Below are 16,553 nucleotides of genomic sequence, written 5' to 3'. Positions count from 1 at the left end.
GGTGATCTGTGTGTTTCTGTGTGTCTCTGTGTGTCTCTGTGTGTATATGAGAACGTGCAGGTGATCTGTGTGTCTCTGTGTGTAGATGAGAACGTGGAGGTGATCTGTGTGTCTCTGTGTGGAGATGAGAACGTGGAGATGATCTGTGTGTCTCTGTGTGTCTCTGTGTGTTTCTGTGTGTAGATGAGAACGTGCAGGGGATCTGTGTGTCTCTGTGTGTAGATGAGAACGTGGAGGTGATCTGTGTGACTCTGTGTGTAGATGAGAACGTGGAGGTGATCTGTGTGTCTCTGTGTGTAGATGAGAACGTGGAGGTGATCTGTGTGTAGATGAGAACGTGGAGGTGATCTGTGTGTTTCTGTGTGTAGATGAGAACGTGGAGGTGATCTATGTGTCTCTGTGAGTAGATGAGAACGTGGAGGTGATCTGTGTGTTTCTGTTTGTAGATGAGAACGTGGAGGTGATCTGTGTGTTTCTGTGTGTAGATGAGAACGTGGAGGTGATCTGTGTGTTTCTGTGTGTTTCTGTGTGTACGTGGAGGTGATCTGTGTGTCTCTGTGTGTAGATGAGAACGTGGAGGTGATCTGTGTCTCTGTGTGTAGATGAGAACGTGGAGGTGATCTATGTGTCTCTGTGTGTAGATGAGAACGTGGAGGTGATCTGTGTGTCTCTGTGTGTAGATGAGAACATGGAGGTGATCTGTGTGTCTCTGTGTGTAGATGAGAACGTGGAGGTGATCTGTGTCTCTGTGTGTAGATGAGAACGTGGAGGTGATCTGTGTGTAGATGAGAACGTGGAGGTGATCTGTGTGTCTCTGTGTGTAGATGAGAACGTGGAGGTGATCTATGTGTTTCTGTGTGTAGATGAGAACGTGGAGGTGATCTGTGTGTCTCTGTGTGTAGATGAGAACGTGGAGGTGATCTGTGTGTCTCTGTGTGTAGATGAGAACGTGGAGGTGATCTGTGTGTTTCTGTGTGTAGATGAGAACGTGGAGGTGATCTGTGTGTTTCTGTGTGTAGATGAGAACGTGGAGGTGATCTGTGTGTTTCTGTGTGTAGATGAGAACGTGGAGGTGATCTGTGTGTCTCTGTGTGTAGATGAGAACATGGAGGTGATCTGTGTGTCTCTGTGTGTAGATGAGAACGTGGAGGTGATCTGTGTGTTTCTGTGTGTAGATGAGAACGTGGAGGTGATCTGTGTGTCTCTGTGTGTAGATGAGAACGTGGAGGTGATCTGTGTGTCTCTGTGTGTAGATGAGAACGTGGAGGTGATCTGTGTGTCTCTGTGTGAAGATGAGAACGTGGAGGTGATCTGTGTGTCTCTGTGTGTAGATGAGAACGTGCAGGTGATCTGTGTGTCTCTGTGTGTAGATGAGAACGTGGAGGTGATCTGTGTGTCTCTGTGTGGAGATGAGAACGTGGAGATGATCTGTGTGTCTCTGTGTGTCTCTGTGTGTTTCTGTGTGTAGATGAGAACGTGCAGGGGATCTGTGTGTCTCTGTGTGTAGATGAGAACGTGGAGGTGATCTGTGTGACTCTGTGTGTAGATGAGAACGTGGAGGTGATCTGTGTGTCTCTGTGTGTAGATGAGAACGTGGAGGTGATCTGTGTGTAGATGAGAACGTGGAGGTGATCTGTGTGTTTCTGTGTGTAGATGAGAACGTGGAGGTGATCTATGTGTCTCTGTGTGTAGATGAGAACGTGGAGGTGATCTGTGTGTTTCTGTTTGTAGATGAGAACGTGGAGGTGATCTGTGTGTTTCTGTGTGTAGATGAGAACGTGGAGGTGATCTGTGTGTTTCTGTGTGTTTCTGTGTGTACGTGGAGGTGATCTGTGTGTCTCTGTGTGTAGATGAGAACGTGGAGGTGATCTGTGTCTCTGTGTGTAGATGAGAACGTGGAGGTGATCTATGTGTCTCTGTGTGTAGATGAGAACGTGGAGGTGATCTGTGTGTCTCTGTGTGTAGATGAGAACATGGAGGTGATCTGTGTGTCTCTGTGTGTAGATGAGAACGTGGAGGTGATCTGTGTCTCTGTGTGTAGATGAGAACGTGGAGGTGATCTGTGTGTAGATGAGAACGTGGAGGTGATCTGTGTGTCTCTGTGTGTAGATGAGAACGTGGAGGTGATCTATGTGTTTCTGTGTGTAGATGAGAACGTGGAGGTGATCTGTGTGTCTCTGTGTGTAGATGAGAACGTGGAGGTGATCTGTGTGTCTCTGTGTGTAGATGAGAACGTGGAGGTGATCTGTGTGTTTCTGTGTGTAGATGAGAACGTGGAGGTGATCTGTGTGTTTCTGTGTGTAGATGAGAACGTGGAGGTGATCTGTGTGTTTCTGTGTGTAGATGAGAACGTGGAGGTGATCTGTGTGTCTCTGTGTGTAGATGAGAACATGGAGGTGATCTGTGTGTCTCTGTGTGTAGATGAGAACGTGGAGGTGATCTGTGTGTTTCTGTGTGTAGATGAGAACGTGGAGGTGATCTGTGTGTCTCTGTGTGTAGATGAGAACGTGGAGGTGATCTGTGTGTCTCTGTGTGTAGATGAGAACGTGGAGGTGATCTGTGTGTCTCTGTGTGTAGATGAGAACGTGGAGGTGATCTGTGTGTCTCTGTGTGTCTCTGTGTGGAGATGAGAACGTGGAGGTGATCTGTGTGTCTCTGTGTGTCTCTGTGTGTCTCTGTGTGTAGATGAGAACGTGCAGGTGATCTGTGTGTCTCTGTGTGTAGATGAGAACGTGGAGGTGATCTGTGTGTTTCTGTGTGTCTCTGTGTGTAGATGAGAACGTGCAGGTGATCTGTGTGTCTCTGTGTGTAGATGAGAACGTGGAGGTGATCTGTGTGTCTCTGTGTGAAGATGAGAACGTGGAGGTGATCTGTGTGTCTCTGTGTGTAGATGAGAACGTGGAGGTGATCTGTGTGTTTCTGTGTGTCTCTGTGTGTCTCTGTGTGTCTCTGTGTGTAGATGAGAACGTGCAGGTGATCTGTGTGTCTCTGTGTGTAGATGAGAACGTGGAGGTGATCTGTGTGTCTCTGTGTGGAGATGAGAACGTGGAGGTGATCTGTGTGTCTCTGTGTGTCTCTGTGTGTTTCTGTGTGTAGATGAGAACGTGCAGGTGATCTGTGTGTCTCTGTGTGTAGATGAGAACGTGGAGGTGATCTGTGTGTCTCTGTGTGTAGATGAGAACGTGGAGGTGATCTGTGTGTCTCTGTGTGTAGATGAGAACGTGGAGGTGATCTGTGTGTAGATGAGAACGTGGAGGTGATCTGTGTGTTTCTGTGTGTAGATGAGAACGTGGAGGTGATCTATGTTTTTCTGTGTGTAGATGAGAACGTGGAGGTGATCTGTGTGTTTCTGTGTGTAGATGAGAACGTGGAGGTGATCTGTGTGTTTCTGTGTGTAGATGAGAACGTGGAGGTGATCTGTGTGTTTCTGTGTGTTTCTGTGTGTAGATGAGAACGTGGAGGTGATCTGTGTGTCTCTGTGTGTAGATGAGAACGTGGAGGTGATCTGTGTCTCTGTGTGTAGATGAGAACTTGGAGGTGATCTATGTGTCTCTGTGTGTAGATGAGAACGTGGAGGTGATCTGTGTGTCTCTGTGTGTAGATGAGAACATGGAGGTGATCTGTGTGTCTCTGTGTGTAGATGAGAACGTGGAGGTGATCTGTGTCTCTGTGTGTAGATGAGAACGTGGAGGTGATCTGTGTGTCTCTGTGTGTAGATGAGAACGTGGAGGTGATCTATGTGTTTCTGTGTGTAGATGAGAACGTGGAGGTGATCTGTGTGTCTCTGTGTGTAGATGAGAACGTGGAGGTGATCTGTGTGTTTCTGTGTGTAGATGAGAACGTGGAGGTGATCTGTGTGTTTCTGTGTGTAGATGAGAACGTGGAGGTGATCTGTGTGTTTCTGTGTGTAGATGAGAACGTGGAGGTGATCTGTGTGTCTCTGTGTGTAGATGAGAACGTGGAGGTGATCTGTGTGTCTCTGTGTGTAGATGAGAACGTGGAGGTGATCTGTGTGTTTCTGTGTGTAGATGAGAACGTGGAGAAGATCTGTGTGTCTCTGTGTGTAGATGAGAACGTGGAGGTGATCTGTGTGTCTCTGTGTGTAGATGAGAACGTGGAGGTGATCTGTGTGTCTCTGTGTGTAGATGAGAACGTGGAGGTGATCTGTGTGTCTCTGTGTGTAGATGAGAACGTGGAGGTGATCTGTGTGTAGATGAGAACGTGGAGGTGATCTGTGTGTTTCTGTGTGTAGATGAGAACGTGGAGATGATCTGTGTGTCTCTGTGTGTAGATGAGAACGTGGAGGTGATCTATGTGTCTCTGTGTGTAGATGAGAACGTGCAGGTGATCTATGTGTCTCTGTGTGTAGATGAGAACGTGGAGGTGATCTGTGTGTCTCTGTGTGTAGATGAGAACGTGGAGGTGATCTGTGTGTCTCTGTGTGTAGATGAGAACGTGGAGGTGATCTGTGTGTCTCTGTGTGTAGATGAGAACGTGGAGGTGATCTGTGTGTAGATGAGAACGTGGAGGTGATCTGTGTGTTTCTGTGTGTAGATGAGAACGTGGAGGTGATCTGTGTGTCTCTGTGTGTAGATGAGAACGTGGAGGTGATCTATGTGTCTCTGTGTGTAGATGAGAACGTGCAGGTGATCTATGTGTCTCTGTGTGTAGATGAGAACGTGGAGGTGATCTATATGTCTGTGTGTAGATGAGAACGTGGAGGTGATCTGTGTGTCTCTGTGTGTAGATGAGAACGTGGAGGTGATCTGTGTCTCTGTGTGTAGATGAGAACGTGGAGGTGATCTGTGTGTCTCTGTGTGTAGATGAGAACGTGCAGGTGATCTGTGTGTTTCTGTGTGTAGATGAGAACGTGCAGGTGATCTGTGTGTTTCTGTGTGTAGATGAGAACGTGGAGGTGATCTGTGTCTCTGTGTGTAGATGAGAACGTGGAGGTGATCTGTGTGTCTCTGTGTGTAGATGAGAACGTGCAGGTGATCTGTGTGTTTCTGTGTGTAGATGAGAACGTGCAGGTGATCTGTGTGTTTCTGTGTGTAGATGAGAACGTGCAGGTGATCTATGTGTCTCCTGTCCGTCTGGGAGATGACCTGTTCCAGTATTACACCAGACTGCTGGGCTTGCAACAGAGAGGTCAGGGAGGACCCCAGGAGGCCACGGGAGGACCCCAGGAGGCCACGGTAGACCCAGGGGGCGGATGGGGAGGAGGGGCCAGGACAACCCAGGCCTCCTGTACGAAACGCTTCACCATCCTCACTCCTGATGCTCTGGAAGACTTCCCGGTAAGAAGGAGAACACATCACATTTACGCATAACACATAGACTACATTTACTAATGTACCGAAGAGATTTCAGCAATATTAGAATAAGGGTGGCCTGATCTCGCCATCTTACATTCTGTTTGGCTATGAAGTGAAACCAAAGGAGCGCAGCGGTCAGGATGGTTAATCAGACAGCGGTCAGGATGGTGAATCAGGCAGCGGTCAGGATGGTGAATCAGGCAGCGGTCAGGATGGTGAATCAGGCAGCGGTCAGGATGGTTAATCAGACAGCGGTCAGGATGGTGAATCAGGCAGCGGTCAGGATGGTGAATCAGGCAGCGGTCAGGATGGTGAATCAGGCAGCGGTCAGGATGGTGAATCAGGCAGCGGTCAGGATGGTGAATCAGGCAGCGGTCAGGATGGTGAATCAGGCAGCGGTCAGGATGGTGAATCAGACAGCGGTCAGGATGGTGAATCAGGCAGCGGTCAGGATGGTGAATCAGGCAGCGGTCAGGATGGTTAATCAGACAGCGGTCAGGATGGTGAATCAGGCAGCGGTCAGGATGGTGAATCAGGCAGCGGTCAGGATGGTTAATCAGACAGCGGTCAGGATGGTGAATCAGGCAGCGGTCAGGATGGTGAATCAGGCAGCGGTCAGGATGGTGAATCAGGCAGCGGTCAGGATGGTGAATCAGGCAGCGGTCAGGATGGTGAATCAGACAGCGGTCAGGATGGTGAATCAGGCAGCGGTCAGGATGGTGAATCAGGCAGCGGTCAGGATGGTGAATCAGGCAGCGGTCAGGATGGTGAATCAGGCAGCGGTCAGGATGGTGAATCAGGCAGCGGTCAGGATGGTGAATCAGGCAGCGGTCAGGATGGTTAATCAGGCAGCGGTCAGGATGGTGAATCAGGCAGCGGTCAGGATGGTGAATCAGGCAGCGGTCAGGATGGTGAATCAGGCAGCGGTCAGGATGGTGAATCAGGCAGCGGTCAGGATGGTGAATCAGGCAGCGGTCAGGATGGTGAATCAGGCAGCGGTCAGGATGGTGAATCAGGCAGCGGTCAGGATGGTGAATCAGGCAGCGGTCAGGATGGTGAATCAGGCAGCGGTCAGGATGGTGAATCAGGCAGCGGCCAGGATGGTGAATCAGGCAGCGGTCAGGATGGTGAATCAGGCAGCGGTCAGGATGGTGAATCAGGCAGCGGTCATTATGGTGAATCAGGCAGCGGTCAGGATGGTTAATCAGGCAGCGGTCAGGATGGTTAATCAGACAGCGGTCAGGATGGTGAATCAGGCAGCGGTCAGGATGGTGAATCAGGCAGCGGTCAGGATGGTGAATCAGGCAGCGGTCAGGATGGTGAATCAGGCAGCGGTCAGGATGGTGAATCAGGCAGCGGTCAGGATGGTGAATCAGGCAGCGGTCAGGATGGTGAATCAGGCAGCGGTCAGGATGGTGAATCAGGCAGCGGTCAGGATGGTGAATCAGGCAGCGGTCAGGATGGTGAATCAGGCAGCGGTCAGGATGGTGAATCAGGCAGCGGTCAGGATGGTGAATCAGGCAGCGGTCATTATGGTGAATCAGGCAGCGGTCAGGATGGTGAATCAGGCAGCGGTCAGGATGGTGAATCAGGCAGCGGTCAGGATGGTGAATCAGGCAGCGGTCAGGATGGTTAATCAGACAGCGGTCAGGATGGTGAATCAGGCAGCGGTCAGGATGGTGAATCAGGCAGCGGTCAGGATGGTGAATCAGGCAGCGGTCAGGATGGTGAATCAGGCAGCGGTCAGGATGGTGAATCAGGCAGCGGTCAGGATGGTGAATCAGGCAGCGGTCAGGATGGTGAATCATGCAGCGGTCAGGATGGTGAATCAGGCAGCGGTCAGGATGGTGAATCAGGCAGCGGTCAGGATGGTGAATCAGGCAGCGGTCAGGATGGTGAATCAGGCAGCGGTCAGGATGGTGAATCAGGCAGCGGTCAGGATGGTGAATCAGGCAGCGGTCAGGATGGTGAATCATGCTAGAATGAGGGTGCACCTGTCCAGGCTGTGTCACAACCAGCCGTGATTGGGAGTCCCACAGGGCGGCGCACAATTTCCCCAGCGTCGTCCGGGTTTGGCCGGTGTAGGCCGTCATTGTAAATAAGAATTTGTTCTTTTAACTGACTTGCCTAGTTACATAAAGGTTAAATAAACATTTTAAAAACCTGTCAACCTGTTTTTTTGTAGCTTATTTGTTTACATTTATTGAATTGAATAAGTAGTGCAGTCCCTATAGATGTAAAATTGCACCAGAGATTTTATTTAAAGACCAGAAGAATGTGCTCTCAAAAGGTTGTTTGAGCGAGAGAGAGCGAGAGAGAGAGAGAGAGAGAGAGAGAGAGAGAGAGAGAGAGAGAGCGAGCGAGCGAAAGAGAGAGAAAGAGAGAGAAAGAGAGAGAGAGAGAGAGAAATGTTCCCCTATTGTGTGGAGTTGAAAAGTGCAGTTTGAATATGCTCCCCTAGGGGGTGCCAGAGGAGGTGTAGTTTGGTCTGACCCGGGAGGATAAAAAGGGAGGATTCGCTGAACTGTGCACTCTGAAAAAAACAGTTACATTTTATTAAATCTGCATAAGGCATTTCTATTACCTTGTAATGAGTTTCATATGAAGACATTTAGGATAATAAATAAGGTAAACATATTACACTGAACGGATGCTAATGTATTCATAATTAATTGAACAGTATTATTCCAGGCTTTCCTCATTCTACCTAGTTCTGTCCAATGAATAATTAAAGTAAATTTTTTAATGGGAATTTTTGAATTGCTGTTCTAGTTTAAAGGTTAATTCAAACGGACTTAATTGATACTGCTAATCATCACTGATGTTACAATGTTAGGGAGGGGGAGACCACCACAGTTATCTACTTCCTCTACCCTCTGTTCTGTTAGGGGGGGGGGGGCTGGGAGACCACCACAGTTATCTACTTCCTCTACCCTCTGTTCTGTTAGGGGGGGGCTGGGAGACCACCACAGTTATCTACTTCCTCTACCCTCTGTTCTGTTAGGGGGGGGAGGGGGAGACCACCACAGTTATCTACTTCCTCTACCCTCTGTTCTGTTAGGGGTGGGGGGGGGGACCACCACAGTTATCTACTTCCTCTACCCTCTGTTCTGTTGGGGGGGGGGGGGACCACCACAGTTATCTACTTCCTCTACCCTCTGTTCTGTTAGGGGGGGGGGGGGGGGGGGACCACCACAGTTATCTACTTCCTCTACCCTCTGTTCTGTTAGGGGGGGGGGGGGGAGACCACCACAGTTATCTACTTCCTCTACCCTCTGTTCTCGTTAGGGGGGGGGGGGGGGTGGGGGACCACCACAGTTATCTACTTCCTCTACCCTCTGTTCTGTTAGGGGGGGGGGGCTGGACCACCACAGTTATCTACTTCCTCTACCCTCTGTTCTGTTAGGGGGGGGGGGGGGCTGGGGGACCACCACAGTTATCTACTTCCTCTACCCTCTGTTCTGTTAGGGGGGGGAGGGGCTGGGGGACCACCACAGTTATCTACTTCCTCTACCCTCTGTTCTGTTAGGGGGGGGGAGGGGGGGCTGGGGGACCACCACAGTTATCTACTTCCTCTACCCTCTGTTCTGTTAGGGGGGGGGAGGGGCTGGGGGACCACCACAGTTATCTACTTCCTCTACCCTCTGTTCTGTTAGGGGGGGGAGGGGCTGGGGGACCACCACAGTTATCTACTTCCTCTACCCTCTGTTCTGTTAGGGGGGGGGAGACCACCACAGTTATCTACTTCCTCTACCCTCTGTTCTGTTAGGGGGGGGGGGGGAAGGGTTAGGGTTAAGGGGCGGCAGGTAGCCTCGTGGTTAGAGGGGGCGACAGGTAGCCTCGTGGTTAGAGGGGGGAGGCAGGTAGCCTCATGGTTAGAGGGGGGAGGCAGGTAGCCTAGTGGTTAGAGGGGCGGCAGGTAGCCTAGCGGTTAAGGGGCGGCAGGTAGCCTAGCGGTTAGAGGGGAGGCAGGTAGTCTAGTGGTTAGAGGGGTGGCAGGTAGCCTAGCGGTTAGAGGGGCGGCAGGTAGTCTAGTTGTTAAGGGGCGGCAGGTAGCCTAGTGGTTAGAGGGGCGGCAGGTAGCCTAGCGGTTAGAGGGGCGGCAGGTAGCCTAGCGGTTAGAGGGGCGGCAGGTAGCCTAGCGGTTAGAGGTGCGGCAGGTAGCCTAGTGGTTAGAGGGGCGGCAGGTAGCCTGGTGGTTAGAGGGGAGGCAGGTAGCCTGGTGGTTAGAGGGGCGGCAGGTAGCCTAGTGGTTAGAGGGGAGGCAGGTAGCCTAGCGGTTAAGGGGCGGCAGGTAGCCTAGTGGTTAGAGGGGCGGCAGGTAGCCTAGCGGTTAAGGGGAGGCAGGTAGCCTAGCGGTTAATAAGGGGAGGCAGGTAGCCTAGCGGTTAAGGGGTGGCAGGTAGCCTAGCGGTTAAGGAGCAGCAGGTAGCCTAGCGGTTAGAGGGGCGGCAGGTAGCCTAGCGGTTAAGGGGAGGCAGGTAGCCTAGCCGTTAAGGAGCGGCAGGTAGCCTAGCGGTTAGAGGGGCGGCAGTTAGCCTAGCGGTTAGAGGGGAGGCAGGTAGCGTAGCGGTTAGAGGGGCGGCAGGTAGCCTAGCGGTTAAGGGGAGGCAGGTAGCCTAGCGGTTAGAGGGGAGGCAGGTAGCGTAGCGGTTAGAGGGGCGGCAGGTAGCCTAGCGGTTAGAGGGGCGGCAGGTAGCCTAGCGGTTAGAGGGGCGGCAGGTAGCCTAGCGGTTAGAGGGGCGGCAGGTAGCCTAGCGGTTAAGGGGCGGCAGGTAGCCTAGCGGTTAATAAGGTGCGGCAGGTAGCCTAGCGGTTAAGGGGCGGCAGGTAGCCTAGGCGTTAAGAGCGTGGGGGCAGTAACCGAAAGGTCACTGGTTCAATCCCAGAGCGGGCAAGGTAGACAAAACTGCCGTTCTTCCCTTAAGCAGTAAAACCCCCAACCGCTGCTCCCCGGGCACCAATCACATTGATTAAGGCACCTCTCTGATTCAGAGGTTAAATGCAGAAGATACTTTTCAGTTGACTCCATTCAGTTGTGCAGCTGACTAGGTATCCAATTTCCCTATAACCTGTAGACTATATTCTTTACCAAGAGAGTTTTCATCAACACTGAACAAAACGTAAAACAGAACATCTAAAGTGTTTGTCTTCAGCTGAAATAAAAGATCCCAGAAATATGATTTCTTTAAAATGTTGTGCACAAATTTGTTTACATCCCTGTTAGTGAGTATTTCTCCTTTGCCAAGATAATCCATCCACCTGACAGGCGTGGAATATCAAGAAGCTGATTAAACAGCACGGTCATTACAAAGGTGCACCTTGTGCCGGGGACAATAAAAGGCCACTCTAAAATGTGCAGTTTTGTCACACAACACAATGCTTTTTTGAGGGAGCAGTGCAATTGCCATTCTGACTGCTGGAATGTCCACCAGAGCTATTGCCAGAGAATTTCATGTTAATTTCTCTACCATAAGCCGCCTCCAATGTCGTTTTAGATCATTTGGCAGTACGTCCAACCGGCCTCAAAACCGCAGACCACGTGTAAACCACACCAGCCCACATCCGGCAGCAGACCTACAGGCACTCCACAGCCTTTAAAATAGGAGACCAATGGGCAGTCCCAATGGAACCCTCTATTCAACTGGGGGCTACCTACCACCTCTACACTCTAACCACTAGGCTACCTACCTCCTCTACACTCTAACCACTAGGCTACCTGCCACCTCTACACTCTAACCACTAGGCTACCCCCCTCACCCACCCTGGCTACCACCTCCTCACACCACCCTAGGCTACCTACCACCCACCTCACCACTGGCTACCACCCCCACACCACCCCCGCCCACATCCGGCTTCTTCACCTGCGTGATCGGGGGGAGGGGGGTATTTGGGTCTGTAATAAAGCCCTTTTGTGGGGAAAATCTAATTCTGATTGGCTTGTTCTGGCTACCAAGTGGGTGGGCCTCTGCCCTCCAAGACCCACACGAATCCATAGGTTATGGCCTAATTAAATTATTTCAGTTGACAGATTTCCTTATATAAACTGTAACTCTGTGAAATCTTTGAAATTGTTGTATGTTGCATTTTATAATATAGTTCAGTATATCTTTTTTGTAGCTGTCGATTTACCGCCACAAGCCGATGCTGGCATTTAATACCGCACTCAGCGAGCTGTATAGGGCAATAAGCAAACAACAAAATGCTCACTCAGTCCTAGTGGCCGGTGGCTTTAATGCAGCAAAACTGAATACTGTATGTTCTGGAATTCATCTGAAGGCTTTGGCTTCATTAATAAGTGCATCAACGACGTCATCCCCACAGTGACCGTACGTACATATCCAAACCAGAAGCCATGGATTACAGGCAACATCCGCACTGAGCTAAAGGCTAGAGCTGCCGCTTTCAAGGAGCGGTACACTAATCCGTACGCTTATAAGAAATCTCGCTATGCCCTCCGACGAACCATCAAACAGACAAAGCATCAATACAGGAATAAGATCGAATCCTACTACACCGGCTCTGACGCTTGTCGGATGTGGCAGGGCTTGCAAATTATCACGGAATACAAAGGGAAACCCAGCCACGAGCTGTCCAGTGATGCGAGCCTACCAGACAAGATAAAAACCTTCTATGCTAGGCTAGCAACGCTGAACCATTCATGAGAGCACCAGCTGTTCTGGATGACTGTATGATCACTCTCCGTAGCCGAGGTGAGTAAGACCTATAAACATGTTAACAATCACACGGCCGCATATGGATTACCAGGATGTGTACTCAGAGCAGGCGCTGACCAGCTGGAAAGTGTCTTCACTGATATTTTCAACTTTTCCCAGACCCAATTTGTAATACCTACATGTTTCAAGCAGACCACCGACCCTGGACAACACCCTGTCGTTCTCCACTAACATCAAGGCGGTGACCCGATCCTGTACGTTCATGCTCTACAACATTCGCAGAGTACGACCCTGCCTCACACAGGAAGCGGCGCAGGTCCTAATCCAGGCACTTGTCATCTCCCGTCTGGATTACTGCAACTCGTTGTTGGCTGGGCTCCCTGCTTGTGCCATTAAACCCCTACAACTCATCCAGAACGCCGCAGCCCGTCTGGTGTTCAACCTTCCCAAGTTCTCTCACGTCACCCCGCTCCTCCGCTCTCTCCACTGGCTTCCAGTCGAAGCTCGCATCCGCTACAAGACCATGGTGCTTGCCTATGGAGCTGTGAGGGGAACGGCACCTCCGTACCTTCAGGCTCTGATCAGGCCCTACACCCAAACAAGGGCACTGCGTTCATCCACCTCTGGCCTGCTTGCCTCCCTACCTCTGAGGAAGCACAGTTCCCGCTCAGCCCAGTCAAAACTGTTCGCTGCTCTGGCACCCCAATGGTGGAACAAGCTCCCTCACGACGCCAGGACAGCGGAGTCAATCACCACCTTCCGGAGACACCTGAAACCCCACCTCTTCAAGGAATACCTGGGATAGGATAAAGTAATCCTTCTAACCCCCCCTTAAAAGATTTAGATGCACTATTGTAAAGTGGTTGTTCCACTGGATATTATAAGGTGAATGCACCAATTTGTAAGTCGCTCTGGATAAGAGCGTCTGCTAAATGACTTAAATGTAAATGTAGTCCCTGTGCCGAAGAACTCCAAGGTAGCCTGTCTAAATTATTATCACCCTGTACCAATCACATCTGTAGCCATGAAATGCTTTGAAAAGGCTGGTCATGACTCACATTAACACCATCATCCCAGACACACTGGACCCACTCCAATTCGCATACTGCCCCATCAGATCCACAGATGACGCAATCTCTATTGCACTCTACACTGCCCTTTCCCATCTGGACAAAAGGAACACCTACACGAGAATGCTGTTCATTGACTACAGCTCAGCGTTCAACACCATAGTGCCCACAAAGCTCATCACTAAGGGAAAGGGAAAAGGGGGATACCTAGTCAGTTGTACAACTGAATGCCTTCAACTGAAATGTGTCTTCTGCATTTAACCCAACCCCTCTGAATCAGAGGTGCAGGGGGTTGCCTTAATCGACATCCGCACCTTCGGTGCCCGGGGAACAGTGGGTTAACTGCCTTGCTCAGGGGAAGAGCAACAGATTTTTACCTTGTCAGACTCGGTAAGTTAAGGACCCTGTGATTAAACAACTTCCTCTGCAACTGGATCCTGGACTTTCTGACAGGCCGCCCCCATGTGGTGAGGGTAGGCAACAACACATCCATCAAACTGACCCTTAACACGCCAATCAGGGGTGCATGCTTAGTCCTCTCCTGTAGTCCCTGTTCCCCCACGACTGCGTGGCCGCGCATGATTCCAACGTCATCATTAAGTTTGCCGAGAAAGACTACAGGAAGGAGGTCAGAGACCTGTCAGTGTGGAGCCAGGACAACAACCTCTCCCTCAACGTCAGCAAGACAAAGGAGATTATCGTGGACTACAGGAAACAGAGGGGCTGTAGTGGAGCTTGTCGAGGGCTTCAAGTTCCTTGGTGTCCACATCACTAAGGAATTATCAAAGTCCACACACACCAAGACAGTTGTAAAGAGGGCACGACAACACCTTTTTCTCCTCAGGAAGCTGAAAAGATTTGGCAGGGGCCCTCAGAACCTCAAAAAAGATTTTTAGCTGCACCATTGAGAGCATCTTGACTGGTTGCATCACAGCTTGGTATGGCAACTGCTTGGCATCCGACAGCAAGGCGCTACAGAGGGTAGTGCGTACAGCCCAGTACATCACTGGGGCCGACTCCCTGCCACGGTGGCGCGGCCCAGGACCCTGGGGCCGCCTCCCGCCATCCAGGCCCACCCGGCGGTGTCAGAGGAAGGCGCTCGGGGGGCGTCGCCCGTACACACGGGGCCGCCCCCGCCACAGCCTCCCGGCGGTGCAGAGGTGCGTTGCAGGCCAGCCCCCAAGTCATAGACTGTTCTCTGTGTTACCACATGGCAAACAGTACCAGTGCACCAAGTATGGAACGAAAAGGACCCTGAACAGCTGTTAACCCCAAGCCATAAGACTGTTAAATACTATAGTTAGTGAAAACATTTTTTTTTCTCTTTGTATTGTTGGGAAGGGCCTGTAAGTAGAAATCACAACCTACTAGCCTTTCTCAGGTTAGCCAGTACCCATAATCCTTCAATTTCATCCCTGCATGTATCTGTCTGGGTTGACAGGTAGCCTACAGAGCTTAAAGACAGGCCAGTACCCATAATCCTTCAATTTCATCCCTGCATGTACCTGTCTGAGAACCCCCCCCCCCCCCCCCAAAAGACAAATAGACACTCAATTTTTTTTTTTTATCTTCCTCTCCGCTCCATCTAGACCCACAACATGTGTCTGTCCACGCTGTTAAAGTACAGCCCTCGAACCCTACGACGAATCCGTAACCTGATCCAGGGTCAGCATGCCTACATGGTGGGCGGTGTGGCCCACTTAGATGACCTGGCAGTGGCTGATGAGCTGGGGGTTCCCCTCCTGGGGCCAGAACCTGCTGTGGCCCGACTCTACAGCACCAAGTCCGGAGGCAGGAGGATCTTTACTGGCGCAGGGGTCACCGTGCCCCCGGGACAGTGGGACATATACTCCTTACAACAGGTATTCTTCTTCTTCTCTCTATCAATTCAACAGGTATTCTTCTTCTTCTCTCTATCAATTCAACAGGTATTCTTCTTCTTCTCTCTATCAATTCAACAGGTATTCTGCTTCTTCTCTCTATCAATTCAACAGGTATTCTTCTTCTTCTCTCTATCAATTCAACAGGTATTCTTCTTCTTCTCTCTATCAATTCAACAGGTATTCTTCTTCTTCTCTCTATCAATTCAACAGGTATTCTTCTTCTTCTCTCTATCAATTCAACAGGTATTCTTCTTCTTCTCTCTATATCAATTCAACAGGTATTCTTCTTCTTCTCTCTATCAATTCAACAGGTATTCTTCTTCTTCTCTCTATCAATTCAACAGGTATTCTTCTTCTCTTTATCAATTCAGTTCCCTGTGGCTCAGTTGGTAGAGCATGGTGTGTGCAACGCCAGGGTTGTGGGTTCGATTCCCACGGGGGGCCAGTATAATTTTATTTTTTTTTTTAATGCATGAAATTAAAATGAAATGTATGCATTCACTACTGTAAGTAGTAGCTAAATGACTAAAATGTAAAAATGTAAAAAAAAAAAAAAATGGCTTTCTTGGTATGGGAAGCATACTTTATTGGTATGGGAAACATACTGTATGTTTACATTGGCAAAACAAGCAAAATGGATAATAAACAAAAAGTGAAATAAACAATAAAAAATGACCAGTAAACATTACACTCACAAAAGTTCCAAAAGAATAGAGACATTTCAAATGTCATATTTTGACTATGTACAGGGTTGTAACGATGTGCAAATAGTTGAAGTACAAAAGGGAAGATAAATAAACAAAAATATGGGTTGTATTTACAATGGTGTTTGTTCTTCACTGGTTGCCCTTTTCTTGTGGCAACAGGTCACACATCTTGCTGCTGTGATGGCACACTGTGGTATTTCACCCAGTAGATATGGGAGTTTTTGAATTCCTTGTGGATCTGTGTAATCTGAGAGGAATATGTGTCTCTAATATGGTCATACATTTGGCAGGAGGTTAGGAAGTGCAGCTCAGTTTCCACCTCATTTTGTGGGCAGTGTTGCACATAGCCTGTCTTCTCTTGAGAGCCAGGTCTGCCTACAGTGGCCTTTCTCAATAGCAAGGCTATGCTCACTGAGGCTGTACATAGTCAAAGCTTTCCTTAAGTTTGGGTCAGTCACAGTGGTCAGGTATTCTGCCACTGTGTACTCTCTGTTTAGGGACAAATAGCATTCTAGTTTACTCAGTTTTTTTGTTAATTCTTTCCAATGTGTCAAGTAATTATCTTTTTTGTTTTCTCATGATTTGGTTGGGTCTAATTGTGTTTGGTTTGGTCTGATCTCTCTCTCCCCCTCTCTGTTTCCTCTCTCCCCAGCTCCATGAAACCCTGGCCCAGCTGATGACAGACCACATGGAGGTGAGGCGCTGGCTCTTCAAGATGGACTCTGAGATGGGTGGGCGGGGCACAGCATACTGCGATGTGTCTCACCTGAACTGCTCTACCTGGGCTCAGCAGGAGTACAGCCATCACAGTCCTGAACGCTGGCGGAAGGCCTGGGCTCAGGTAGGGTGGATCACACACTATGACCTTTCACCTGTCACACCACTATGATAACCACAGTCC

General features: G+C 49.9%; 1 protein-coding gene across 1 annotated transcript in view; it reads left to right on the top strand.

The window, feature by feature from the left end:
• iqch (IQ motif containing H) overlaps positions 1 to 16,553 on the top strand; it is a 188,260-nt gene that overhangs the window by 74,996 nt on the left and 96,711 nt on the right. Inside the window, exons 13-15 of the mRNA XM_045706147.2 lie at positions 5,056 to 5,297; positions 14,652 to 14,924; positions 16,305 to 16,493. Of these exons, the coding sequence (XP_045562103.2) occupies positions 5,056 to 5,297; positions 14,652 to 14,924; positions 16,305 to 16,493 (704 nt within the window). The remainder of the gene's footprint in view (positions 1 to 5,055; positions 5,298 to 14,651; positions 14,925 to 16,304; positions 16,494 to 16,553) is intronic.

The sequence above is a fragment of the Salmo salar genome, chromosome 23 (assembly GCF_965601325.2).
Source record: "Salmo salar chromosome 23, fSalSal1, whole genome shotgun sequence".
Lineage (NCBI taxonomy): Eukaryota > Metazoa > Chordata > Actinopteri > Salmoniformes > Salmonidae > Salmo > Salmo salar.
The sequence above is the reverse complement of the archived record's forward strand: the minus strand, read 5'-3'. Positions and strand labels throughout refer to the sequence as shown.